The sequence below is a fragment of the Penicillium digitatum genome, chromosome 1 (assembly GCF_016767815.1).
Source record: "Penicillium digitatum chromosome 1, complete sequence".
In the NCBI taxonomy this organism is placed as follows: domain Eukaryota; kingdom Fungi; phylum Ascomycota; class Eurotiomycetes; order Eurotiales; family Aspergillaceae; genus Penicillium; species Penicillium digitatum.
In genome coordinates this window covers 5,422,833-5,449,488 of record NC_089384.1, presented here as the reverse complement: position 1 = coordinate 5,449,488, position 26,656 = coordinate 5,422,833, and the positions used below count along the sequence as shown (strand labels likewise).

The 26,656-nt window shown below is 48.0% G+C and overlaps 10 protein-coding genes and 1 non-coding gene across 11 annotated transcripts; 6 read left to right on the top strand and 5 right to left on the bottom strand.

The window, feature by feature from the left end:
- Nucleotides 1–1,210: 1,210 nt before the first annotated feature.
- On the bottom strand, nucleotides 1,211–2,557 carry Pdw03_4214 (uncharacterized protein; the record flags this gene model as incomplete). Its single annotated transcript, XM_014675902.1, has 1 exon — nucleotides 1,211–2,557. The coding sequence occupies one exon, from the start codon at nucleotides 2,555–2,557 to the stop codon at nucleotides 1,211–1,213; it is 1,347 nt and encodes a 448-aa protein (XP_014531388.1).
- A 4,117-nt stretch (nucleotides 2,558–6,674) lies between these two features.
- Nucleotides 6,675–7,037, top strand: Pdw03_4213 (uncharacterized protein; the record flags this gene model as incomplete). Its single annotated transcript, XM_014675903.1, has 2 exons — nucleotides 6,675–6,894; nucleotides 6,949–7,037. The coding sequence occupies 2 exons, from the start codon at nucleotides 6,675–6,677 to the stop codon at nucleotides 7,035–7,037; spliced, it is 309 nt and encodes a 102-aa protein (XP_014531389.1).
- A 567-nt stretch (nucleotides 7,038–7,604) lies between these two features.
- On the bottom strand, nucleotides 7,605–8,219 carry Pdw03_4212 (uncharacterized protein; the record flags this gene model as incomplete). The annotated part of the gene is made up of 2 exons (XM_066100688.1): nucleotides 7,605–7,823; nucleotides 8,037–8,219. 2 exons carry the CDS (start codon nucleotides 8,217–8,219, stop codon nucleotides 7,605–7,607), a joined length of 402 nt encoding a protein of 133 aa, XP_065956088.1.
- Nucleotides 8,220–9,438: 1,219 nt separating this feature from the next.
- Pdw03_4211 (uncharacterized protein) lies at nucleotides 9,439–10,395 on the top strand (the record flags this gene model as incomplete). Its single annotated transcript, XM_014675905.1, has 2 exons — nucleotides 9,439–9,506; nucleotides 9,582–10,395. The coding sequence occupies 2 exons, from the start codon at nucleotides 9,439–9,441 to the stop codon at nucleotides 10,393–10,395; spliced, it is 882 nt and encodes a 293-aa protein (XP_014531391.1).
- Nucleotides 10,396–10,632: 237 nt separating this feature from the next.
- On the bottom strand, nucleotides 10,633–12,071 carry Pdw03_4210 (Flavin-containing monooxygenase-like; the record flags this gene model as incomplete). The annotated part of the gene is made up of 3 exons (XM_014675906.2): nucleotides 10,633–11,537; nucleotides 11,729–11,868; nucleotides 11,923–12,071. 3 exons carry the CDS (start codon nucleotides 12,069–12,071, stop codon nucleotides 10,633–10,635), a joined length of 1,194 nt encoding a protein of 397 aa, XP_014531392.2.
- Nucleotides 12,072–12,898: 827 nt separating this feature from the next.
- Pdw03_tRNA44 lies at nucleotides 12,899–12,969 on the top strand. The gene has a single exon. It is a non-coding gene; the product is annotated as a tRNA-Gly (tRNA).
- A 658-nt stretch (nucleotides 12,970–13,627) lies between these two features.
- Pdw03_4209 (putative class I alpha-mannosidase) lies at nucleotides 13,628–15,436 on the top strand (the record flags this gene model as incomplete). The annotated part of the gene is made up of 1 exon (XM_014675907.1): nucleotides 13,628–15,436. The coding sequence occupies one exon, from the start codon at nucleotides 13,628–13,630 to the stop codon at nucleotides 15,434–15,436; it is 1,809 nt and encodes a 602-aa protein (XP_014531393.1).
- A 521-nt stretch (nucleotides 15,437–15,957) lies between these two features.
- Pdw03_4208 (Transferase family protein) lies at nucleotides 15,958–17,508 on the top strand (the record flags this gene model as incomplete). Its single annotated transcript, XM_014675908.1, has 1 exon — nucleotides 15,958–17,508. One exon carries the CDS (start codon nucleotides 15,958–15,960, stop codon nucleotides 17,506–17,508), a length of 1,551 nt encoding a protein of 516 aa, XP_014531394.1.
- A 152-nt stretch (nucleotides 17,509–17,660) lies between these two features.
- On the bottom strand, nucleotides 17,661–19,759 carry Pdw03_4207 (Phosphate transporter; the record flags this gene model as incomplete). Its single annotated transcript, XM_014675909.1, has 5 exons — nucleotides 17,661–18,058; nucleotides 18,118–19,046; nucleotides 19,105–19,436; nucleotides 19,529–19,636; nucleotides 19,697–19,759. 5 exons carry the CDS (start codon nucleotides 19,757–19,759, stop codon nucleotides 17,661–17,663), a joined length of 1,830 nt encoding a protein of 609 aa, XP_014531395.1.
- Nucleotides 19,760–20,345: 586 nt separating this feature from the next.
- Pdw03_4206 (Major facilitator superfamily domain, general substrate transporter) lies at nucleotides 20,346–21,505 on the bottom strand (the record flags this gene model as incomplete). Its single annotated transcript, XM_066100687.1, has 6 exons — nucleotides 20,346–20,395; nucleotides 20,463–20,588; nucleotides 20,663–20,863; nucleotides 20,911–21,063; nucleotides 21,122–21,255; nucleotides 21,306–21,505. The coding sequence occupies 6 exons, from the start codon at nucleotides 21,503–21,505 to the stop codon at nucleotides 20,346–20,348; spliced, it is 864 nt and encodes a 287-aa protein (XP_065956087.1).
- Nucleotides 21,506–23,615: 2,110 nt separating this feature from the next.
- Nucleotides 23,616–24,476, top strand: Pdw03_4205 (uncharacterized protein; the record flags this gene model as incomplete). Its single annotated transcript, XM_014675911.2, has 1 exon — nucleotides 23,616–24,476. One exon carries the CDS (start codon nucleotides 23,616–23,618, stop codon nucleotides 24,474–24,476), a length of 861 nt encoding a protein of 286 aa, XP_014531397.2.
- Between the last annotated feature and the right edge of the window lie 2,180 nt (nucleotides 24,477–26,656).

Here is a 26,656-nt window from a genome sequence, read left to right as displayed (position 1 = left end):
CGGCACAAGTGTGTGTTGATTGCCGTCCCACAGACCACCATCAAGATGATGAACCAGCCGAAATCTCCATTAGCCATCATGAGAGGAGCATATAGCTGGCCGATAATGTACCGAGTTTGATTGTGTAGAAGATAGAGGGTGTCCGATGCAGCGAGTGTGATGATTAGTCGTTTGTCCAGTTAGGTCCTCCCCCAAGAGGTTGTGTGAAAAAAGTGATGATCTTTCCATGTCAGTTGAATGATTGATGCAAATGAAAATTACCATGGGGTCAAGTGGTTGGAACATCGAATCAGGCAGGTTTGATGATTGTTGTCCTGTCAAAGATTGGTTGGTCGAAGGAATGAACTCAGCCAAAAACTCATTACCAAAAGGCTCTGGTGGGGGATGCAGTATATGGAACGGTTTCAAAGAGTCAATGTAAACTCAGCAGGATTGAAGTGAAGGGTTATGAAAGACAATCAAAATGTGTCTTCAACTCGAGCTTCTCCCAAGATGCCATAAGGGGCATGATCGTGCGATAGAATCGTTAATGCGGACGAGGGCAAATGACCCTGGAGAGAAGACGATGATAAACTCGAAGAGGGCAAGATGGTCGACTGGGAAGATGCAGTGGACAGACCGCGGAAAAGACTGACGATGCGACTTTTTCTTTTTTGGAAAAAATGTTCGCGGCCTTGGACTGAACCTCAAGTTGGATAATGAGGCGCAGAAAACGATGTTTTTGTAAGTTTGGCCACGGACGACGGCCAAAAAACAGAGCCCAGAAAACAAAAAGCAAAGTAAAAGCGACGTGAGACAACGTCACAAGAGAGACAGACCTCTCACCTCGAGTGAAAGTGAAAGTGAAGTGAGAGCAGAACTGGTTTTTTTCTGTGGGCTTTCTGTAATCATATCTCTCTCTCTCTTTTTGATTTTCAGTTTTTTTTTTTTTTAAATAAGCCTAGAGTAAGATTGTCAGCGCTGGTGTCTCAAAAGGGGTTGGAGGCCTACTTACATATTGGCCAGTCAACTCAATATCCAACCCAACCACCATACGAAAAGCTTCTGAGGACGCTAGACGCGGCCCCAACACAGCGTTGTACCAGCAAACAAAAGCGCTGCAGGACAGCCAAGAAGGACCTAAACAACCCTCCGAAGAGAGGAGTTCCTTCGAGGTGGTCCCACTCAGACGCTTTTGTTGCTGATACATGTCCCACCCCCACCGAGCCATCTAGGCAGGACGCTGTCGACGGCGACGGCGACGGCGGGATTGCTGGGAAGGAGCGCTGTCATCGGGCGAAGTCATACCACAGTCCGTAGGAGGATCAATGCCCACATCCGTGAACAAGGGAGTTGGAGAAAGAGGACCACTCTGCAGGTCATCCTGCTCCGCCAAACGACCAGGAACGAAAACCGGAGCCAAAGCCGACAAAGGCGTCGAGCCCGAAGATATCGCAAGAGAAGCACTGGAAGCGTAAGAGGCTAAAACATTGGAATGCTGAAGTTCCTTTTTTTCCTGTCGTGCTTTCTTTGCATCGCGACGTCTCTTTGCTTGCGACGGACGGTTTTTCCTCCTGAAGTACGCCGGGGTGGAATCAGGACGCTCATCTTCCGCACCGCTGCCAATCAGACTCTCAGCCGGAGCCGGAGAATCCTCATGGTGGGAGGCGTAGAGAACAGTCGAGTTCCAGGGATGCCGAGAGACCAAGTTCGCGCGATCGTCATCCGCAGTGTTAACCGGCTTGGTGGTATTGCACGCCGACCCTGAGTCCGATGCCTGCTCATCTCCCAGGCCTTTGGTGATCCGGTGGACCCAGATACCTCCAGACTGAGAGAGAACCGACACTTGAGACACAGATTCGGGACAATTGTCTGCAGCCTTGACCCAAGTAAGAATGTCCTCATCCATTTCCGTTGGGCCCGCGATCAGAAGATCCATCTCCTCGTCAAAGGAAGATGAATCCTCTTCGGCCACAAATTGCACACGTGCAATTTGCGGTTGGCCCTCGAGAACCTTCAGAGTCCACATAATCAAGGTATCAAGTCCGGAGTACAACTGCTGATGGTAAGCAATCAAAGCCCAGGGGATTTGTACGAAACACCAAATTCCGAAAAACAACAACGTGGCGAAGAAGCCTTGCCCAGGCTTGGATCCAAGCAAGTGGATGTCGACAAATTCCTCGGGAGCAGAAGATGTCACTCCATCACTTGACCAAGACGAGACCGGGATGGGTACCAGGAACGGGGTTGGAAACCAGGACGGCATATCATCGGCCAGACCAGGCTGGACGATGACATCCATACCAAGGCTAACAACCAGAAAGTCCGTCGAGTTTGCATACCCACGGCCATCGTGAGAACGCGACTCCCATACAGGATGCTCGCGCTGGGAAGCAGGCCCGCGCTGGGAGGCGGCAGCGTTCACCAGGTCACAGAAGGCCCAAGACTCCATCGTCAGCTGGAATGTACCAGACAGACGCCGCACGAACGACTGCTCTGGAGCAGTGAACCCCGGGATGGGGAACCACTGACTCCAGAGAGTCATGCCCACGAAGATCCCCAAGAAGGGGACCAACATGTTGATGATTTAATTTTCTGCACAAGGGAGAAGACAGAGGAATCAGCATGTGTCAACACGATTCAACAGAGGCAGTATAAGATGGAAGGGGGAATTGATTTAAGACTGATACTTTTTTAAAAATAAAATTGAAAAACAAACGCCGGCAAGACCGGGGACGCGGGGGGAGCAGAAAGGTCACAGCGCAGGAAGGCGCCGTTGAAAAATGTGTTGGTAACTTGAGAAGAGAAGAGAGAGAGAGAAGAAAGAAAGAGAAAAGTGAGGGAGGGGGGGGGGGGGGGGGGGGGGGGGGGGGGGGGGGGTTTTATAGGAGACCCTGAGTCCCCAAACGGAAGGCACTGCACAAATGGAAAGAACGATGGACACAATTGACACACGTTGTGTGTCTCGACTAGTGAATTTCCATTTCAGGCAGGGGCGACTACCAGAAAGGAACGAGTCAACCCATTGTCCCCTGGAGTTGACAATCGAGCCTATTGAGCTCTTTTCAACCCCAAAATGGCAGGAGCTACCACCGAAATGAACCAAACGACTATTCAACATTAATCTTGCTAACCAGATCAACAGTCCGTTACTGTAGGCTGTGTGCTTTTTAGATGCCGGTTTGGATATCTTCATTGAAGAACTTGCAGATAAACTCACTTTTGTACTTTAACACTTGCACTACAGATCATCTGATAGGTACCTTGGAGTTCAGATATATGCCTATTTACATGGGTACATGCATTGCAGGTAGCTGTAGTCCACCTAGCCCAAATCAAAGGGCAGATATGTGTCGTATGGCTCCAAGATTTTGTATTCGATGCAGTGCTAGACACGAGAAAGTTCTTCACACTCTCTCTTTTCTGCCGTAGAAACCCCAATACACTCGGACTTCCTGGCTTTCTAATCTATTGTTTGAGACGGCATGGTGCTCGCCAGATTCGATGCCAGATATATCTCCACATTGTGGGGATGATGTACTAGAATGGCAAGTTCTTCGTCGTTGGCATGGCCACGACATCGATTGACACCGTTACCTCTGATAAGAATAACGGGCACTCAAGTCAACCAACCAGGGTTTGTCAACCATCATTATTGAAAAGCACCTATTACCCTATTTATCACCATGTCCAGGCCAACGGGCGTTCGGGACGCTTACAACCGGATTATCTGTAACGATGACGGCCTCAGTTGTCTCTTTCTCCAGTGCCTACAATCGTTCACGAGTGTGAAACCCCTGCTCCGTCTCCATTTGATCGTGATGACCGAGGCGGAAAGTGCACATTTCTGATTTATGGCTACAATAAACCCCTAGGCGTCTCCGGGTACAGGGTGATGTGTATCGAGATAAAGCTATGGGTACTACCTGGCTTTCTGTCCAACAAGACCCGGAAGTCCCAATTCCTGGGCTCGGGGAGGTTCTTGTGAAATGTGCAGCTCGTCATGTTAGAATGTCGACATCTGCAGACAGCATATCCCAAATGAACACACTAACAGCACACAAAATCTATATCTATAGCCTCGACTGAGACGACGCCTTCCTACACATCCCAGAGAAGCTAGATAAGATTGAGGCCCCCACAAACCATCCCGAGCTAAGCAAAAACGCCGGCTGTTTTCACTGACTAGCTACCACTATCAGGTCAAATGCTTCCGATCAAGTACTGTCCCAAGACAGATAAGACGAAATCGAGGATAAGTGCATCGCAAGTATGTTCGCCGAAACAACACAACCGCAGCTACCACCCTCTATAGCAGCCGGCCAGGCAGACTCACCTTTAATTCGCAGCCGGGATTTTGGTATTTGAGAAAAGGCAACGGCGAGCACACCAATGAGAAAACGCCATGTTTATTGGATGATATGACTACTGCAAGGTTAAACACGCTGTGATCGTGACAGAAACACCGAAGAAGATCGCTTTTTCTAAATTTCACAAGGCCAGTGAATTTTTGTCATTATTCTGTAGACCAACCTCAACTCGAGGGCGGATGCCAGTTTCAAATGGGTGAATGTTATTACACTATCTTCTAACGAGCACTCTGTCCTTGTAGCTGTTCGAACGATTCTTCAACTCCTTCATTCTTTGGTTCTTCATTTTTTCTCGGAATTGTTGGTGTTTGTATACCGTCTTTCACACAATAGCATTGATTGTACGCTTAATTTCTCTTTGTTCCTGTGTGCAGCCGGTTCAACTATAACCACGATATAATGCAAAGTTCAGACCAAAACAAAATGTTAACAATTTGTCAAGAAGCTTGAGTTAGTGAGAAAAAACTCCACATATCCTTCCTCGATCTCAACAGGTTTTCGTGAGCTTGGAGCCAACTTCCTCTCAATGACACCCAAGTACCCCGAGTTCGAGCCACGAGGAGATTGCTTACGACGGTAGATGGAGCGTACCGATGAGTCAGAATGCCCTATTACCATGATCACACTTACAATCCCAGACATCGATCCTAGGTTGTGGTATGTCACTTCCACCCCGGAGTCCCTTGAAGAGGAGTGGGAGTACTGGGCCCGTATCTTTAGCCTAGCGGTTGATGACCCAGCAGGGAACCGGGAACCTATATATCGGCTAGTATCAGCTGTATCAGTTGTTAAACTCACAGGCGAGTTGACATTTTGGGTCGGGCGAATGGGACCAGGCGTGATTTTTATGGATAATATCAAGAGAGCACCTAGTTCCAAGAGCTTTTACATGTCTGAGTTTACCAAGGCTTTCTATGAGTCGCATTTTCCCCTCGAAAGCCTGAAGTACGTTAGTGTTACTAGAATTGCTCAACGGGAAATCAGGCCCTTTTTTTCAGGATCACAATTACAGATCCCGGGAAGGGCTAGGGCTCCGGCCTAAGGAGCCGCAAACTTGGGAGTCTCCTTCGCCAGAATTTTGCTGTATTCTTGGTACTCCCATTGGTAAAGTTGTCGCGACCTTCGTCTTGGGTGCATATGGCCAGGGAGTCAAGCAAATTCCACGGATCGTGTCATTCTATCCCAGTGAAGACTTGTGTGAATATAACCTTCGGTTTGATACTAAGGATAAGGATACCTGGGAACATGCCTTGGCTCGCTCGACTAACTCTCAACATCTGGTTTTCTCTTTTTCTTTGCGGGTAGGTGATTAGGCATTTCTGGTATCGCTATTCAGGTGTTCACCTAGTGTTTTAGTTGTGAGAATAAATCTAGCAGCTATCTGGTGGAAACGATACTTGATTCAGTTTAATCCAACGTAGATCTTATTTTTTTATACCGTAGAAGAAATCCCGCAGGACCAATAAGAGCACAAAATTGCTCGGATTTTATGAATTATGTAAAAACTGATGATTTCCGATTCTTTCAACCATCCAGCCCCGTATTAATTTGATATAGCCGATAGAGGGAAACAAAGAGTGATTATCCATGTTCCTCGCAAACTTTCTGCATTTGAAGATTATCCGTTGATCTTTTAAAGGAACATCGCAACAATCTTCTCTTTGACCGAGATGTGGATACTAACTCATGCCAACGATTCATGGATCCGATGTGCCCAAAAAAATTTCGGTGCAAAAATCTATGCCCTTGGTTGCTGCCTGCGGAAGCGCCGGTCTTTCGTTTTTGGGTTTCCTGAGGCCTTTTTCTTTATTCTTCACTCTTATACTGTCCATTGTGTGTCTCCAAATTGCCATGTAGTCTCGATAACAAGCTTTGAACTTGATCCATGGACCCGATAGCCACCTACTTTTGTTTTTGTGTCAACTGCGACACAATCATATAATGATTGGTGGGTACATATGCAGTGTTCAACCTTGGAAACAATGATTGTTTCAATCTTGGAAAAACATGGCCAATGGGATGGTCACGTATACAAAGAACACATCAGATTCCGATTCTGAGGCATCAGGACTCGTCAGCTGAGAATTTGGTTTGTTTTTTCTTTTTTTCTTTAATCTTTCATCTCCCCTCTCTATCTCTCTCTCTTCATCTTCCGTTTTGTCTGTCGCAGCGCTAGTCCGTCTCGCATCGCAAGACATCTACAGTTCCCACATCGCGGAGGCTCTCCCCATCATGCACTGACCCCCACGTCTTACGATTTAAACTGACATCCCAACACCAGCAATTCCCCGATCTTGCTCAATTTTCTTTTCTATTCAGTTCACAATGGCGCTCTCCAACTCAGCCATCATTGTCATTGTCCTCGTTGCCTGTCTCGCAGCAACCGCACTGGGAGCATCGTTCTTTAAGCACTACAAACCTGCCGATGGAGAGACCCCGTTCAGTCCGGGCCACAATCAGAAGGTCTACATGGCCGAAGTGCGAGCTCGAGGATTTGACCATCTGAGGCAAATATCCTGGAGTGGTAAAGATCTGGAGTCGCGTTGTAAGTTGTCATAATTTCTACATCTGAACCATCTCGCTGATTTTCAATTTTTAGATACTCCAGCGGGGCCAGGCTACTATCACCCCCACACTTACACCGAAGACACCAACACCTACACAAAAGACACAGGGAGCAGCGCGTAACTTTCTTTTCTTTTCCCCTTTTTTTTTACGCTTTTCATGAATTAAATGGAGAAATGCTGGAATAAGCACCAGTATTACACAAGGGGGAACTGGCGTTACACGGTGTTACAGCGATGATAGGCTCCTCTCGGGGGAAAGCACCAAGAAGCGAATGGGTTCGCCTGGTTTCAGGGAACTAGGTATCTGCTTCGGAGGGACGTTCTGATTCGGTCGGCCATGGTGGTTTGGACAATGTTTCGTCTCAAAACTAGGATTTTGTTATGGTATGAGATGACCCTAAATCTGCGCGAAACTCATCTCGAAATGATTGCATTGCAGCCGATTTGCTTACATCTGTATCTGACATTAGTATTGCTTCAATCAAATCCAAAAAGAAAAAAGTCCCATCTCAAAAAAAAAAAAATTACGCGATTGTGTGCTCTGGAGACAGCTCCGAGCTTTGGCTTGGGATGGATGACGTCAAGACCAGCCGAACACACTTGACTAGATCTCCTTAAACTCATCACAGACAATGGTTAAATCAATAGCCCGCCTCAATTGGGGGGTATAAAATACTTCCTTCGCCGGCTACGGAACAATAGCGCCGAAATATCTTGTCTCTGCTGCTTTACCATCGCCTTCACCTGCATCCTCCAGATGACCGTCTTCAAATACGGAGACACAGCCGGGTTGGCCATCTACACCGTGTGGTGGGTAAACACCAACATTGTTACAGTCGCCTGTAAAGCGACCCCATTTGCCCACCTCAAAGTCCAGCAGAAAGTACAGCAGTCGAACACATGACACCTGCAAGATGACATGTTAATGCCGAGTTATGTGTCGCCTCGCACACATCAACCCACGCCTCCAAGTCCCTGCCATCATCATCTCCAACCTCGAGTCGGGGCTGGTCTTGCTCTCGTTGCTGCGTTCGACACCATTATAGACTTGCAGTACTTTCGTCGCACATCCCAGACAGCGGACATGGTGTACCAGGAAATGATTACGTGCGGCCCTTACGGACAGGCTTCGGTTGCGCTTCAGGCTTCGGACAAGGCTGTTCAAGCTGGGAGCTTTACAGCGCATGATTTCGATCAACTCCTGACTGCGAGAGCAGCTGGTCTCTTTGCTTTTATCGGCCATTTCACCGGTCTTCTTGGATGAGAGTTGAGAGCAATAGGGGTTTTTGTAGTGTTTTGCCATTTTGACATCTGTTATGCTCTCCAGACACAGGCTTGCTGGAAGCAGTGACGGTTCACCATATCTGTGTGGTCTGGGGTCTTTCCGTGGGTAACTAGGTTGCTTTCTCAGGGGCTTTTGTTGGAGTTCTCCAACCATCCCTCTATTTCTCCAAGGCACATTTACCAATGCTGCCATGGAAATTTGGAAGGCCTATGTATTCTCCAGCCTTGGATATATTCTCCACTACCCTTTTGCTGCTCGCACTGAAGGGCATAGTGAAAGGGCGAGTCTTAGGCCCGGATCACGGATGGAGAGAACGATATGACCGACAGGCTGCAGGAATCCGAGAAGCGTGAAATATCACAGGGCCTCTCGGCTTGGGTTCCTGAATCTCGCAAGATCACCATATAATATGCGCAAAAAGCATGTTCGGCTCCACACATCTTCGATCACAGAACCCTTAGGGTCTGCACTATTGTAAATGATGTTACGCATAACTAGCGCCGGCGGCCTTGAAGTCCGACCTTCCGATCAAGCCGGACTCCGTCCGGTCCGACCTCCGGGGCTACAAGTGGCCGTCTTATATAGGAGTATTTGGTGTTCGGCGGACTTTCAAGCACTTTGGAGCAACACATTATTACAACTTGTGGGGTCGCGTGAGGTCATCTGCATTTGAGCAGGGATCTCATTGGGGTGGCTGTGGGTGATAAGTCGAGGGGCTGTTGGAGAAGTGCACGGCCATTCGGGCGCACGGCTCGGAAATGTCCATCGCCGAACATTAAAACGGCTATCGATCCACTTCAAAGGTGGTATAGAGTGCTCCGTACTCCGTTCGCCGTATGCAGTGAAGGTTTAAATGCATGAAATCTGATTTGGAGGGCCTAGCGTGGCCTCGCGAAAAGGAATTGTAGGTGCCTAGCCTGCGGAGTTCCAAGACGTAGTAGGTTGAGACTCAGTACGGAGCATTATGTGTAAGATTCCCAGGCAGCCAGAATAGTCACTTTAACCATAAAGCTCCCATGCTCGTACTAGTATCCAGATCCACTTCATTTCTCTGGCTCGTGCACGTTGATACGAGTATGGGTAGGGCCAAGGCTGAACAGCTGACTAGCCACCTGTATTTATACTAAGATCTTCCTGTAAAAGACTTTTTTTAGTTCTCAGGTCTCAACTCTTCGCTCCCAGTCTTTCCTTTTTTTTTCTGTGTCTGTTGTCCTTTCAAATCTGGACACCCGACAATATGGACTTTCCCATGGAGTCCCCATGTACTATGCCAAACTATGATAGCGACACAACTAGCGAAGAACGGTAGGCAATCCTGGGAAGAAGAACCCATTGAATTTATTTTCATTCTACCGAGAATCACATCTGATTCATCCACAGACCATCGTCACAACCCATCAACACCAAAATCCAGGCCAAGTTCCAAATAGCTCGGCCGCCCCCAAAATCAACTCAACTACTTCGACTCAGCCCCAAACTACTCCTTCAAATCCAACAAATACCTCCAAACCACCGGCCAGTGCCTGTACTAGAGATATGGCAGCCACCACTCCGAAAGTCAAAACTGACAAGAGGTTTCCCGCAACGTCCAAAGCTCAGCACGAGGGATCTTTACGCAACCCTCAATGAGCCATACATCACCAATAAACAACCGGAGATACAACCGTCCCTAGAAAAAAACACCAAATCATGCAGTATTCAAGAAAAGGATATTGTCGCTGCAATGTGCGAAACATCAAATAGCGACAACCCCACGCCATCAATCCACTTCCGGGACACAAAATGCATCTGGCAAGCTATCCCCAGCTCCGCAGGTCCTGAGAAAGGCAACTATTACCGATTCGTTGTAAAAAAAGGAGATAACACAAGCGACTCCGAGCAGTCCCGGATGATCATGCAGTGGGAGAAACGAGCACTCTCTGCAAGTGGAAATGCGGCATCCGGATCAGATACCGAACAATTCGTTCTTATGGCGATTGATCGCAAGATGCGGCGGAAAAGTCGCATTGCTACGATGACCCGGGCTGGGTTCGAGATTTCTGTGAGGAAGAGTTCGATCTTGGATCATCTTCGGACTTGTTTCAGGTTGACGGAGCCTATTTCTGAAGAACTCGCGGATTTGGATACTTGGTTGTATAATCTAGTCTTGACTTTGGGTGTTACAGTGGCTTTTCAGGAAGGGTGGTCGGGTTGACTGTAAATCACCGGGGGGGATTATGCATGGTATCTTGAGCAGTGGGTTAAACAGGAAACATTTCTCCCAATCAACTACTTTTCCATATCCAATCGAAACTATTTAGAATCCTAGACAATGGATACGAAAGCATTTGGGCTACTGGTAGCCATATAGAATTCGCTGTCACAGACCAGTTGCAGCCACAGATTGACATACTCCCGTGGCGAACGCAATCCCCCACTTCTCAGTAACTACCTACCAAGATGTCACCCCCTCTTCCAGCGCTTTAATCTGCAATGCCAGCAAACGCGAATAGTATCTGCTCATAGCAAGGTTTCCACCCATAAACCAGAATCCAGGGTGACCACTCCGCCGCCAGATTGTCCGCATCTCACCCTCTTTATCAAGTCCCCAGATGTCACCAACCCTGTCAGCGACCTTGTCACCAAAGATCACGCGAGTCTCGGTTCTCATATTCTGATACCCAGTGGCAAACACGATCTCATCGGCTTCAAGCTCTGAACCATCCGCAAACCGGAGTCCATGAGGAAGAACCTGGCTGGTTTCCTGGCCATGCTTTATCTTGACCTTCCCATCAATAGTGAGCTGGCTTCCACCGACGTCAATGTAATACCCACCTCCACGCTGGAAGTATTTCATCAAAATGCCGCTGTCGGATGGTCCGCTATCGACCTTGAAGCCTGCCTTGTCCAGCCCTTCAATGGTCTTTGCGTCGTTCTGATTCGTGACTTGGGTGACTTTGGCCTGTTGGGCTTTGAACAGGCGCGATGGAATGCTCCACGGATAAAGATCGGCATCTTCGGTTGGAGGACCGGTCGCATCATAGAGCCCTTTGAAGGCAATATTCAAGGTAGAGTCAGACGAAACCACACAGGTGGAGCTTCGCTGTACCATAGTCACATCGTACCCCCTCTCGACAAAATCCTGGGCAATATCGTTTGCCGAGTTACAAGATCCAACGACAATGGTCTTTTTTCCCATTGACTCGGGATTCGCGCCAGGATGTTCCGAGCTGTGAAATATGCGATCTCTACTGAAATCTTCCATTCCTTTGAACGCGGGCAGGTGTTTCTTGCCAGATTGTCCAGTAGCTTGGATGATGTGACGTGGATGCAAGGTACGCGTCTCAGTTCCGTTGTCTATCTTGCGCCCAAGAACAACCGTCCATTGCTTCTTGCTCTCATCCCAGAATGAAGATTTGAGCTCCGTTTAGGTCCAAACATTGAGCTCTCGGAACTTCACATATGTTTCAAAGAAATCCGCCAGCTTATCCTTTGGTGTGTAGATGGGCCAGTCGGGCGGGAAGGCTAGGTAGGGTATGTGGTCGTACCACACTGGGTCATGGAGAACGAGCTGGTGGTATCGCTGACGCCAGTTGTCTCCGATTCTCTCTTCTCGGTCGACGATAAGGGTGTCGACCTTTCAGCATCTTGAGACGCGCGGCAACAGTCAAGCCACCCTGCCCAGCACCTATATTCTTTCAGTCAGATTTCATACTTATAGAGTAAAATACTTCATCGCCACATGCCTAAAATCAATACCGCCGGGTCCTTGCCCTCGAAGTTGATTTCATCAATACGTCGATCTTTCCAATTCTTTCGGCCTTGCTGCTCGCCATGTCGGGCACCAAACGGTCTCTCCTTGTTCTCCTCGTGGCCCTTTAGCTCGACCATGGAGGTGAAGACGGTAAAGATGTACCATTTGCCATCACATTCTGCCAGTCGCATATTACCATTTCCTTGTCCATTCTCAGTGTTGTTGACCTTGATATCAAATTCGATTCCGAAAACATCACCAAAGGAATCAATAGAAGCCTTGTGTGGAGATTTAAGTCAGACGACCTGTTGTTTTCAATTTTGCTGGGGTAGAGAGTGCCTAGGTGCATGTAGGAAACTGCAGAGCGCGAGACTGGCTCTGTCCTAGCTTATCCCGGCTAGCCATGCCATTCCCAGTGTCCTAATGTATTCCAGGCGCGTTTTCACCAATTTCACATTTAGTTGGTCTGCTTGAAATACTTCTTGGCTTCCTTTGGATAGCATTCTATTGCTATGATTTCTGGTTGAACCATGAAGCGTCATTTGAACAGTATTTGAATCCTAGAAACACCAGCTTGGAATTTACCAGAATAAACACTCATCAGAGGGGCTTAGCTACCAGTGTGACATGTATGATGGTGTTCAGTTTTACCTGAACGATGTTCTCTGGAATGGGCTGTTACCCTGACACCTCCAGGCAACTGGGATATATATATCCAGTCGGAGATAGACATTGCTATGCTCCAATATGTTATTTAAATCCAATTATTGGTTAAGGAGTCTGAAGAGGCTCTTGCTTCCATTCACCCATGAATTCCCCCCCCCCTGCTTTCCCCCCAAAAACGCTAAACACTCGGGTTTTTTAAAACTCAAAAACTAGATTCGTGCTTTGGTTGCCTGTTTTTGAGCTGAAATCATGTTTGTTGGAATGAGTTATACTGTAGAGGATCACCTTGCATCAACCAGCATCATTGGTCTAGTGGTAGAATTCGTCGTTGCCATCGACGAGGCCCGTGTTCGATTCACGGATGATGCATTACAATTTCTTTTTTCCTTTTTGGACTTCAGTCCAACTGTCAACAATAGCTTGTCTTGCATTTTTTTTTCGGTTCAACTCGGGTACCAAAAGTCCAATTCATAAGTCTCAGACCTATTCACTTTTCTATTCCACGTATTTAAGCCAAGTGGGTAAGCTCTATCATGAACGACACTCTTGTCGACTTTTCCAAGAGTAAATGACAAAACTAGTCGCCGCATTTACGCACTTGCAATGTTTTTCTTCATTGTCTTTTCGATGTCTTTTTTTGGATATTTTGCCCTTCTTCAGTCTCTTCGATAGCCGGCAGAGGAAGGCGGAGAGCTCGGCTCCCCACTGTGGATTTTGATTCATAAATGCTTCAAATTACTTTAATGGATATAGAATAGATTCCTTCAAATCGGCGTCACAATCAAGGCTTAAACCGAAGACGGAAATAGACTTGGCAGTGCGGTTATAGATAGGACAAAGCGGAGACGAGGTCTAGAACGGCAGATCCTGTCCTTGGCAACTTTTGACGAGCTTCCAACCCACAAGGACTTCCCTTGGAAATGCGGGGGAAATCTCGTGTCACTCCATTTGATTCTCTCGCCACCCATACTGACCTTGCTGACCATATCTCTACTGCAATATGTTGATGTGATTACAACGTGAAATCATGAGTCGTACTCGACGTCAGGTCCTAGGCGCTTGCCTTGGGGCTTTTCTAGTGCTCCTACTTTACCGCTATCATCGCAAAAACTACGGGAACCCTCTCTTGGCCCCTCCACACGATGCACATAAAGTCACTCTGAATGTTGAAATTAACCCAAAATTTCCATGGAGAACACTACCCGTGCGATATCCAGTCGCCGAAGTCCAGCCACTACCTACATTGCCTCAGAACCTGCCCAAGGTCCAACCCACGGATTTCAAATCATCTCGTCTCGATTTGGACCGCCAAACTAGCAGACAGTTGGCCGTGAAAGAAGCCTTTGAAAAATGTTGGAAGTCATACCAGTCGCTTGCGTGGGGGGCAGATGAGCTTTCGCCTCTCAGTGGTAGTTCTAAAAATGAGTTGGGGGGATGGGGTGCTACGCTAATTGACAACCTTGACACTCTGTGGATTATGGGGATGCACGACGAGTTCAAGAAGGCCGTGGCGGCAGTCACTCGTATAAAGTTCGAAGATACACCGTCGCCCGAAATCAATACTCATGATGTCAACATCCATTTGCTTGGAGGCCTGTTGGCCGCATTTGATCTCAGTACGGATCGGAAATTGCTGGTAAAATCCATCGACTTGGCCGATATGCTTTACGCCGCCTTTGATACCCCGAACAGAATGCCCATCATACATTGGAACGCACATAAAGCTGCCCGCAAAGAAGAGCAGATTGCAGAGGAAAGCGTACTCAGTGCAGAACTAGGCTCATTCACAGTGGAATTCACAAGGCTATCTCAGATCACAGGTGACCCAAAATATTTCGACGCAGCTCAACGAGTCATGGAACTGTTTGACAAGCAACAGGACGCCACCAAACTCGCAGGCTTGTGGCCTGTCTCCGTGAATGCCAAAGAAGAGCTTTTCGACGATGACACCTTCACCCTTGGCGCCGAAGCAAGCTCTTTCTACACGTCTCTACCTCGAGTATACGCTTTGCTAGGAGGCCAAGTGCCCATGTATCGCAATATGTACGAAAATGCTACACTCACGGCCGCAGGTCAAAATTTATTCCGACCAATGAACCCGGAGGGCAAGGACGTGCTCATGTCTGGCACCGTTCGAGTGGCCATGACAGATAGTGGGAATTCTCAACTATACCTAGAATCGAAAATGCAGTACCGATCTTGTTTTGCGGGGGGCATGTTTGCACTGGGAGGCGCACTGCTCAACATCCCCGCCCACCAAGAAATCGCCCACAAATTGGTCGATGGATGCATCTGGGGTCACCAAGTCGTACCACTGGGGATCATGCCCGAAACGTTTGATGTTGTTCCTTGTGCGTCGCAGACAAGCTGCCCATGGAGCGAGTTGCTTTGGAAGCAAGAGGTCTGGAAAAAGGCGAACAGCCTCCAGCCAGAACCAAATCCAAATCTTGACGTTGATACTTTCATTGAAGACCACCATCTGCCCAAGGGGCTCCTCGGGATCCCCGACACTGCTTATAACTTGCGCCCGGAAGCGATCGAGAGCATGTTTACTCTTTACCGCATCAGTGGACGCGAGGACCTACTCGACACAGCTTGGGATATGTTCCAGGCAATGCAAAGTGCGACGCAGACAAAGAATGGCAATGCTGCTATTGTTGCTGTCACGGATGAGGGTAGTGAACTGACCCTCAAAGACTCGATGGACAGTATGTGGATGTCGCAGACACTCAAATACTTTTATCTCATGTTCAGCTCTCCAGACCTGATTAGCTTGGATGAGTTTGTTTTCAATGCTGGAGGGCACCCTCTGAAACGCCCCGAGGTATCACGATAAGGGCTGTTGAAGGAAGCAGGTTTTTTTTTTTTTTTTTTTTTTAAGATACTTCCGTCGCTCTCTTATTTCCAACATGATTGGAGAGGTGCATGACTGGAATATCCATCACTGTAATATAGTGTTTTATTTCATGTAAAGCAAGGCGTTATGGTTGGCCAGAGCCACCGATAAGCCCAAATTCTGTGTCCCTACTGAAATTGATCAAGAGAACTCCACCCCCTGGGAACATTTTTGACATAAGAATTACCCAGAAGCTGTGTCTACATTCCATTCTGAACTCTTGTAGATACCTGTCTTCAGCCCACTTTACCTGATCTTATCTGAGATTAAGATGTGGCCCCATTCTCGAATCGTCGGGGTCTTCTTCTGTGCTAGTTTCAACTGACTAGAAGCTTAGCGTGGGGCTAATGCACAGTGGCATACCGTGACGCATCTTGACTCATGAATCCAGAAAAATGAAATGAACGAGATTGATTGAGAGATCACAGGTACCAAAGAGATTTCATGTGCACATACATACCATGACAACGATCGAATCTACAAGGCTGCGACCAGCCAACCAGCTAATACCGACATCAACACCTCTGTCTATCCTCGACGCAACAGTCGTGCGCTTTTCTCCAACAGGAGCAATTTGGATTTTCAACCGACCTGCAGAGATACATCAGAAGACCCTGACCAACCACCTGCGAACTTCCTTCCTTGAAACCCTATCAAAATTCCCTCAATGGGCAGGCCAGCTTCAATGGGCACCCATCAACCCCAAAGGAAACCACACAGAACGGTTCAATCGTCCATTGATTGTATACGGAACTGAGACCGATCCGGGTGTTGAATGGACAGTAGTTGAACAACCCATCCGAGCAGACGAGATCGTCCCCACAGCGGAGGAACGGGCCTCGTCAACCACCGGCTCCCAACCGGGAGCATGGGTAGGCGATGACTTCAACCAAAGCCTCTTCCTACCATCCAGCCCACTGGCGTTAGCCAATCTGCGCGACTGTGCCGGTCTTCCAGGGATGCAAGTCCAAATCACTCTTCTCCAAGGGGGCTACGTCATCGGAGTCCAGATGGCGCATTGTCTCGCGGACGCACAGACTTTAATGGTCTTCATGCATCTCTGGGCACATCACAGCAAAAAGCAATTCGGAACTCAGCCCGAGTCCCCGCTCATGGGTGAGCCCGTGTTCGATCCTGCGATGCTGGACCGCTGCGCTGCGGGCGATATCGATCGCCCCGAGCCAGACCAACACATCGTGGACACTGCACGGAAATTGCCCTTGCATCGATTTAGCTGGTGGAACTCCGCCGACGAGGGCTGTCCGGAATTCTCAATCCCGACGACCGAGAACTCCAGGCCGCCGCCCGCAGAGATCGATTACCGACGAGTCTCGCCCTCGGAGCCAGCGCCCTGGGCCTCGTGGGATTTCTCGAAAAGGGTCAGGTATACGCAGTTGCACTTCACAGGTGCAAAGCTAAGCAAACTACAGACTGTGGCCCGAGAGACAGGGTGTCGAAGTGATATCTCTAGACTGGATGCTCTCCTCGCACACTTGTGGATAGCTATTACGCGAGCGCGCGGACAGGCCGCCTCTTCAAGACCCACATTTATGAATTTGAGCCTCGGCACACGACCTCGTGTCTGCCCCGCTCTTCCTGATACGTTTATCGGATCGCCCCTCTTCCTGACTCATGTTGGTGGGGCCGGCTCTTCGGTGTGTCGGGCAGTGTTAGGCGAGGCAGCTAGTCGGATCCGAGGGACAATTAAGGGGTTTACGGCCGATGCTGTGGGTGCAATGTTGCATGATGCTGCGTATGAGGTGTCGCCGCAGCGGCTGTGGCAGGCCTTTTTAGGGTCCGAGCACACGATTGTCACCTCGTGGTTGCGGCTGCAGTTGTATGAGGTTGACTTTGTGGGTGGGGACAAGCCGCGTTACGTGCATGCTGTTTTGCCAAAAATGGATGGGTGTGTTCAGGTAATGGATAGTGCGGTTGGGGAGGGGGGGATGGATGTTGCGCTTTATCTTGATGAGGTGGCTACGGAGCGGTTGCTTGATGGTGTCTGTTCTTGAGTGTGGATTTTGAATGCAATGTAAAAGTTCATTTGGAGTGAACTGAATGCAGAGATTGGTTTATGTTCATGTAGCCGTCCCAGATGCAAGTAAAAGAGAGTCAAAGTATGTACATAAGAATGGTTAAAGATTGACGTGGAGAGTAGTCATAACTAGGCACTCATTGAAAGCGCTCGATGCCGTGATTTCCGTTTCCGACATTCGGCATCTCGACTCTTGCGGCCCATTCGGCCAAGAGACATGCTTTCAAGCGTCTCGGGCTTACCACCCCACAGCTTAGTTCTGCCATTCTGCTTTTGTTGAACAGGCGGAATCCACAAGTGGGTGACTGCTGCTCCAATGACCATGCAGGCGCTGAAAACAAGGAGAACAATGCCGTGCTTGCGGGTCGATGTGTTGCCCGGGCCTGCACCAAAGTGATAGTATGTTGAGAAGATTTGTACGAGAATTGAGCCCAGTTTTCCGGCTCCAGCACTGATGCCGTGACATGTTGCACGGTATCGGGTTGGGAAGATCTCGGCGGGGATCATATAGGTTGTTGCATTGGGGCCTGTGGGGTAGTTGGTTAGCGTGACTCAAGACGTCGGTCGTATCCTGGGTTCCACTCACCAAAGTTGAACATGATTTGGCCAATAATATACAATGTCACCACAGCAGGAGGGCGGGAGTAAAGACAGACGAACATGGTGCCCAGGGCGATGAACAGAGCCGCTAGTCCGAGGAACATGTACTTCTGCAACGCAACGCGGTCCAGCTTATGGGCAAAGATAATGAGCAGTATGCCGCCAACAAAACTTCCGATATTGAGGATAATCAGCCCACGCATAGAGGTTTCCATGAACATGGTGTAGATGTTGGCATTGGGTGTATCGTCGGTCATCCAGGTCGGTGCTGGCGCGGAGAGATGGAGTTGGCCCCAAGTTTTGGCCAGGAATTGAGGGCTCGATAAACCGATACCGTAGAAACCAAAGTCAAGGAGGAGCCATGCGAGAGAGCAACCAGCCAAGCTGCGCCAGTTTCCTTCTATCCAGAAGTACCGCACGATATCGGTACGTGCCAACCGCCAGTGAGAGTTGAGGGTAGCGGGGGGCAGGCGGGTGTATTCATCATCGTCATCATTATCGAAGGTCGAATGGCTAGCAATGGATGAGATTGGGGGTAGTTGAATTGCGCTACCAGCGCTGCATGTAGCAGTGGTTCCCCAGCTCACTGCATCAATCATACCAGGCGTGTCACTGAAAAGTGTGGTCGCATCAAACTCTGCGGTGACGGGATCGTCCACGATGTCGACTAGGTAGCGAGGGCTCTCTGGGATGGCGAACCGGAAAAAAGTCGCGATTGCACCGGGCACAACTCCGATGGCGATCACCCAGCGCCACATTATATCAACCGTGCGGGTGATATCTTCACCGGGGCTGCTATTACCACGGGCTATTGCGATCACAATCAATGAGACAATGTTACCTGCGATCTGACCGAGTGGTTGCATGAAGAAGACGGTGGCCATCATGCGGGCGCGATGTTTAGTAGGGGCAAATCTGGACATTGCAAGGTCAGCTACTCCACGGTTGACGATTTCGAGATTGATGGACCTACTCGGATGTTATCACTGCACTGAGTGGATAATCTGCGCCGACTCCAAAACCGACACAGATTCTCCACCAAATAAGCCATGCAAAGACGTTCATGCTGCCGTTCATGCCGGTCGAGGACATGACCACACCGAGAGTGGCCGTAATAAGGAGTACCAATTCAACTCCGTACATCTTTTTCCGCCCATTCTTATCGGCTAGAAATCCAAATGTCACTTGCCCCAGCAGGGTTCCCGCAAGTGTTGCGATGTTGATGCATGTGAGTCGTAACGAGGAAGTATCATCTTTCCAGTACACATAGGAGATCATCGGAAAGGCCATGTTACTGGCAAATAGCTATTCCAAGCGTTAGCACATGTCGTACGTGTGGAGGCAATTTAATAGTCTGATCCACGTGGACAGTGGGGGGGGGGGGGGGGGTTACGCACCGTGTAACCATCAAGGAAGAACCCAAGACCAGCGACCAGCACGACAATCCATTGAAAGCCTTGTCTGTCGATGGTCTCATATATTTGTCGTGTGCGGACATATCGATCCTATCGCAAAGTGGTTAGTAATCTTGTATACCATCCATGGATGTTGTTTTATCTCCATACCTGTTCATGGTCGAAGTCACGCGCACGGTCAGTCTTATACAACCGGGCATGAAATTTACCCATAGTGAATAGTAAATTGTTGAAAGAAGACTAAAATCCCCGACATTGACATTTCCATCGAATGTACGGAGTAGAAGAGACTTCGATTAACCCGGGGGCCTCCAAGGGTTGTAAACCTTTGTCGAGGTTAGGCTGTGAGGCCAGTGATCCCTGTTCGCGCTAATGCGGGACAACAGCGGCGAACCTTGGAACGAGCCAAAGCTTTTGAGGGGTTTTTTTTCTCCACGTGCAGCGTCTCGGAGGTTTGACTTGTCGACGTTCCGACCCACAGGCAACGGGCAACCACGAGGATGCCCTTTGTCCCTTGAGACATCTGGAACCTCGGAGTTTAGATAATTTGACTTTCTCTTTTTAGCTTGGTAAATGAGCTGTTTTATTCCAATTAATCAAAACTTTGAATTCCATGGTTCGAATCAATTTTAAACTTGTGTATTTCTGGCACGTAATTCGATGTTTCCAAAGATGTAACGCCCAGGGGTATCTTGGTTATTATGTACACTGATACAGATCTGGCCCCCAACTTATCCAGGAACTCCAACTCCATGAAAAAAAACCATAGCCCGACTGAGGGATTTAGGATCCTAACTGGTCATCCAATCGTCAGGTCGTATGACAACATCTGACAAAATGCTGCGCAGTCTAGAAAAGAGAGAGAGAAGAAGAAGTCAATGGTCCGAAATGAGCAAAACTTAAAATGTGCACTGACCATCATCGTCAAGGAACTGAATCGTAAGATTTCTCATTTGAGATAGGATCTCGAAGTTCGGATTCAGATCAAGTAGGGCTGGCCGCCCGGCCTTCTTGGGGGGTTTAATGGAAGCGATGCAATTTACTAGCCCGGCTATTAACAAGGTCACGGTGACGGCGGGAAGGGATCCGGGGCCGGGATAGAAGCGAAACACTTACAGGGAATGGAAATGTATCGTTTGAGCTCCCGTCGTTGCGAGTTGGCAAAGAACAACATTACCTGTCTCCCGTTGGGCCCGCGGAGGATGCGAAGATTTTGGCTGATGCACTCTTCACCCCGGCCTTTGGACTTGGCCTCCGCCATCCCCCCAATAAACACCAACTTGGAGCCGAGCAGCAATTCTTGAAATCGTACACAATCTGCGAGTGTTAGCGCACGTTGACTCTTCGGATAATCGGTCGCATACCATCCCAATGATCAAATTTATATGATAGTTGCGTCATAAAGATCGTGCTTGCGGATTGAACAGTTTGCTGGTCCATAAAAGATACGCGAAGAGGGAAATCTTCGCCTGATTTTGGATGCTCTAGGTGAGGGACTGGGAGTTTTGTATTGGCAACTGTCCATGATTTCAATGATCAGTCCGTTCTCTTTTAGAGATCTGCGAGACAACTCACAACCATGGACAAAAGGTGTTTGCTGGCCTAGTCCTCCCCCTAGTTCGAGACACCTCAATGCGCCCGTTGAGTCTTTGCAGATGTCAATGAATTTGTATTTCAGCTTGAATAGCTGGCCATTTTTGACAAAGGATCTAGCAAGACGTCAGCGCATTCTAGAAGGAACCTTCTTCTCAGCACACACATCTGCACAGAAGGAGTCAGCTCGAGCCGCACGACATCGTCGTAGAGCTGCCAGGAATGCTTCCTTGAGCTGGACCCTGGAGATGTCGCAGGGCTCGGGAAGAGGATACTTGTTGACGCGGACGACACGGTGGAGGCAGATTGACTGCTTTGGCGTCGATCTACCCACTCCTGGAAATCTCGAGAAGAGGAAGAGTTCATTCCGGCCTCGAGGGGTATCTTATAGAGCTAAGGTGGGATAAGTAACGTAGTGAGGGTATGACGATCGGGCGGATCCCGTCCAAAAATGACCGGCTAGGAACAAAAGTGGCATGTTTGGCCGTGGAATTATATTGGGCAGAAAAGTACATATATTCCCAGCCTCAACCCTGTGATATCAAGAAAGAGAAATGAAATGTGATCAGAGTACGATAATAATGTGGAGGGAGGGGGGAGGGGCGGGATGGAACGTGCCAAAATGGGTGGCTATCAGATTACGGCGGGTTCCCACCCCCATCGTTCTTTCCCATGTGGCTTTGTGGAACTCATTGGAACAGCTCCAGTGCTGTTTGATCTTGAATGAGTTTACACTGTAATAATGGAATTTACGTTTCCGGTCAAAGCTGGACCTCTGCCCTAAATATTTTCCGAGCTTAGTCCGGTTTACTAGTCATTCTTGACGAATTTTACGATGAACCATGGACTCTACTTCCCCAATGAAACTTTGCAAGCTAACTTGATCCAGAATTGTCTAGAATCTTTCTGGAACGATTAAAAGTCCAATAAAATTCCACGCCGATCAACACATGGTTATAGTTTAGATGCCTGCAGCTGCCCGGTGCGGGTCGCATAACTCGGCTTTTAGATTAGAGCCAAGATGCCAATTAATGCCGAGACCTTCGAAGTTTAAGGGGAGAGATTTCAGTTACACTGGACACTCCTGCACAAATTGGTACCAAGACACGGATCCCTTTTCTCCGAAGTCATCGCTTGGAGCCTGGCATTCAAGTTTCCCCTTTCAGCCCTCGGACCTTGTGCCAAATTGACCGGGATCAACTGCTGACTGAAACGATTCATGTAGCTATTGCCAAGACACGTTGTAAACCATGGCTCGGGGATTCGATAGCTCCATTTGCACGCATTAAAGGTCCGGGTCTTATGAGCAGATCTAGATTTGGCATCTCATCTTGATAAGCCTACACAATTGGTGCTAACTTATCCGAGGCATTAGCTGGAGCCTAAGAGACCCATACCTATGATAATCTTCGTGACAACCATTGTGTAGGGTTACTTGATATTTGTTGGCCCAAGATAGACAGTCATCATTTGTATCAGTGTTACATTGACTGACATATCGGCAGAAACAAATTTCGAACCACAGCTAAAAATCCGGGGATACCCAGCCATTTTCCTTGGGGTAACTGTCCTGAGTACCCTTGGGGTTTTTGGGCCCGACTCACCACTTTTGAATACCTTTATCAAAGCATGGAGACTGGTGCCATGGATTTGACTAACTTCTATAGGAGGGGAGGCCTCAATCTCCCGGTTTCTTTTTTCGGACTGAAGAAAAATGAGAATCTCTCGCTCAGCATCGGCCACTTATTAAAAATGGGCCTAGGGAGTAAACAAAAAGATCCGAATTGACTCATGCAAAAATGAGACGAGATTGAATGGAAGATGGGCTTGCTGGTCAAAGATAGCACCGTCTTTGATCTGAGGTTTCAGTTTGCCCGCATGGTGATGTGAAAGAAATATCGGAATTTACGTACCTGGTCTATTTTTGTCCACTGTCCAAGGAAAAAATGGGAAAACAAATCAAATTTGGTACAATTAACTTTACACCCCGTTTTAGTAGATCTCTAAGATTTACCTCAGTTCCCTCTAAACCGTAGTGCTGGAATTGTATCTTGTTGCCGTAATTATGTCCGAAATATCCCCGAGGTCACCTTTGTTCATCGGAGCTCTTAGGTTATCCAGTCCATATTAATTCCATTTATACCAGATTGTGATGTTTCTGTCTACACACAAAAACCGACTCAACCCTAAGAACCAATAACCCTTACCATCACTGCAACACTCAGGTGTCTAGCTTTGTGTTGGCATAAGACTCCCTACGTGCGTTCACAAAGCGCTATTTACGCGTTAACAGAGCATAGACTCGATTGTCGACTTATATCTGACAACTTCTTTACATCTACCTGACAACTAAAGTCATTCAATTTGCCTCCATTGAACGCCGATATCTTTTATTCTGTCATCAATGAGATAAACCACCTGAAGTGGAAACAAATTAAAGACCAATTCATACACAAAGGCACCCACTGAAGCCAAAATGCATGTCTCCGATTCAGGAGATCTATCTGCACTTGCGGGCGAGCCCATTTACTTGGATCTGAATCCAATCTCTCCAGCTCCAGCCCAATTTGACCTTGACTACCCCGGTCCTCTGCCCGTGGATCCCGGCGCTATTGCCTGTGCCCCTTGCGGACCGTTGCCAATTTACCCTGTTTTGCTTACCCCTACTCCGCCGGGTGCCTCCTCGTGTAGCCCACCGATGATGGGTGCTTTGCTTCCCTACTCTCAACTCTTTAATCCGCCTCCTTTGAACCTTGCTTTCACTAACCTAAATCCTTTCATGGCAGCCTCTTTCCCCAGTGAGCCTGTTGAGATACCGGAGAAGAAATCCGGTGAGGGCCTTGCTGCTTATCGTAAATTCATGAACTGGATTCACACGGTGTACTATTCCTCGAAGTCACCCGTCGCATTCGTGCAAGCCTGGCAACGAGCTCTCAAAGAGATGAAGCAGGCCTGTGGGCCCCCACATATCCCCACTGTCTTCATTCTCAATCAGTTTCTTGCTGCGGTCAGTGTGAACTCTAACACCATTCCATGGTTTGAGTCACTCCAGTTTGAGAAAGGTTCTCTTCCGGCATCCATCCTAGATGAAGCGTATACCGATTTTCTGGAGTTTGAGGCATGTCGACTAGGAGGCCAACTGCTAGTCCCCGGCAACCTAGATCCTCCCTCCCTAAACGTGGATCAAATTGACGGTTTCCCCAAGCAGTACTGTCCCTATCACCAGCGCCTCACAAGGCACCCCGTTGACGAGTGTTTTCGAAACCCACAGAACACGAAGCGTAAAAGGAAGTGGAGGCGAAAGCAGGCACAAGGCGCAGCAGCTCTTGAGGCCTAGAAAGGGATCCGGCTGTGATTGACATGTTCAGCTTACCAAAGCCCCGAGGGCTCTGGGACAAATTGACTGTCCGAAAGGTGACTAGGTTTTCAAGAAACAGGCCAGACTACATTTTTAGTGTCCTTGCCACCAGAAGGTTAGAGTCCTCTGCTTCATTGAGTGGGGCTCCTATTCTTTCTTATTTTCTCTTCCAGTTCAGTATTGACATTTTCTTACGCAGATGTTCTCCCCTGCGTTGTTGATGTTTTCAAAAATCATCACCGTTCACACCCTATGGATGCCTGATGGACCAGGCCAAGAATGGATAGTTACATGCAGCCGGGCTATTTGCTCTTTGCACATTTCCCTTTGTTGTTTCTGCCTCGTACTCCTATTTATGAGAACCTCTCTGCAGTTCTCGCATTGCCATTGTATCTTTGGTGTGGGTCATCCCAATCACCATGCTTGGTTCCAGTTTATGTGCATCTACATGGGCTTTTTCATCTACTTTGCTCTCAGCGTAACTTACCTTTAGACACATCATTCATTATTTAAATACTCTCTGCGCATTTTCTTAGTACTACCATTTCTTGGGGATCCTACTCTCAATTGGTAGCTTTGATGTTGCGATTAAAACCGACATCAAATCACACAAAACCAGAATAGTCGGCCACGTTTGCGGCCCTGCTCTATATTCTTAGCTGGATTTTAAAAATGCCTTTTCAGATTTATATAAAGATGAAAACGCACAACCAGGGAAGAAACGGTGACCTAGTCCCTCCTACCTTGTTTATTCAGCCCTTTTAAGACCTGGAACATTCAGCCCGTGTTTGACAATGGAGAGTTGAGAAAATTAAGACGATCCTTTCTCAGACGCAGAGAGAAGTGCATATCTCATCATCAACCCCGGGGACCCCATTGACCACACAAAAGTAAAATCAAGTTACTGCAACTGTAGATTATGGAGTTGAGAAAGAAGAGCAGCCACTAATGCGAAATGGTCGCCGTGTTTAAGGACATGGATGCACTTCTTCGACGAGGGGATCGGTATCTTGGTGATAACTCTTGCAACATGTACCTCATTCTAGAATGGAGATGAGGTTTGGTCCAGTTAAAATCCTTAGTGGATATCCTGCGTGTAGCAGTGTGGAATGGCAAAAGCAGGAATGGCAAAAGAGCAGAGATTACAAAAACCTGGGGATGATATTTGATTTGACTGCTAAGTGAGCAAAGAGAAGAAATATGGAGTATCAACAAAAAGAAGCAAGCTAAATAGCTCTGGGAAACCTAATAAACCAGGCAACAAGGAAGGTGCGCGGTCCCAACTTTGGAATCAAAGTAGGGTCAGTAGAGTACATATGTTCTATTTTCTGTAACCATGTGGCGTTGGAGCCAAGGCATCGCCCCTGTCGATCTGAATCTTTTCTGGAAAAGATGCTGCTTTACCACTTGATAAATAAAGGACGATAATGGCGCTTCTCTTTAGCGATGTCATCTCTTTCTAAAGTAACGTGAATCTAGACGATGACAAGTGAACACTCCAATCTACTGTTTAGAAATCTCCATAATTGACAAGACCAAGGTGCCCAATGGAAAAGGTACACCGCATTTTACCAACGACGCCCAAAGTGATTTTGTGCCTTGCCCATACGTAGCCTAAACGAGGCAAGGGTTTATGTGCATTTCAATCACCGTCCCGATATCGACATGTAATACCACAATCTCAACGGGGGCCAGAAGAAGTTCAAAGTAGAGGAACATCACACTTGGTTGAGAAGCACGATAGTCAACAAATCACTACAGGTCTCTTCATTTCTGCAAGTATGAACAAAGAGGTTTCAATTGCGACCAGACATCATTGTCTTATTTGAGATATTCTAATTTTGGATCTGACCCTTGCAAATTCGGTGAGATTCGCTCTGGTCATCCTTAGATTGAGGCTGACCAAACTCTCATCTCTCGAATAGCGATCATTTAGTTCTGGGGGCTATGGAGAAACATCAGCTAACCAATGCATATTATGCATCCCTATATTGTAAACATTGATCTTCCTCCAGTTGCTGCTTCAGTGCAAGTCATTAAACGCACTCGGCTCATCTGTGAGACCTCTTGAAACCTCGCCAATAATACGGGAGGGGACTGGTTTGAAACCACGGCTGAGTTCATCTTGGACTTACAAAGTGAGACCCTAGTCAGGTTGT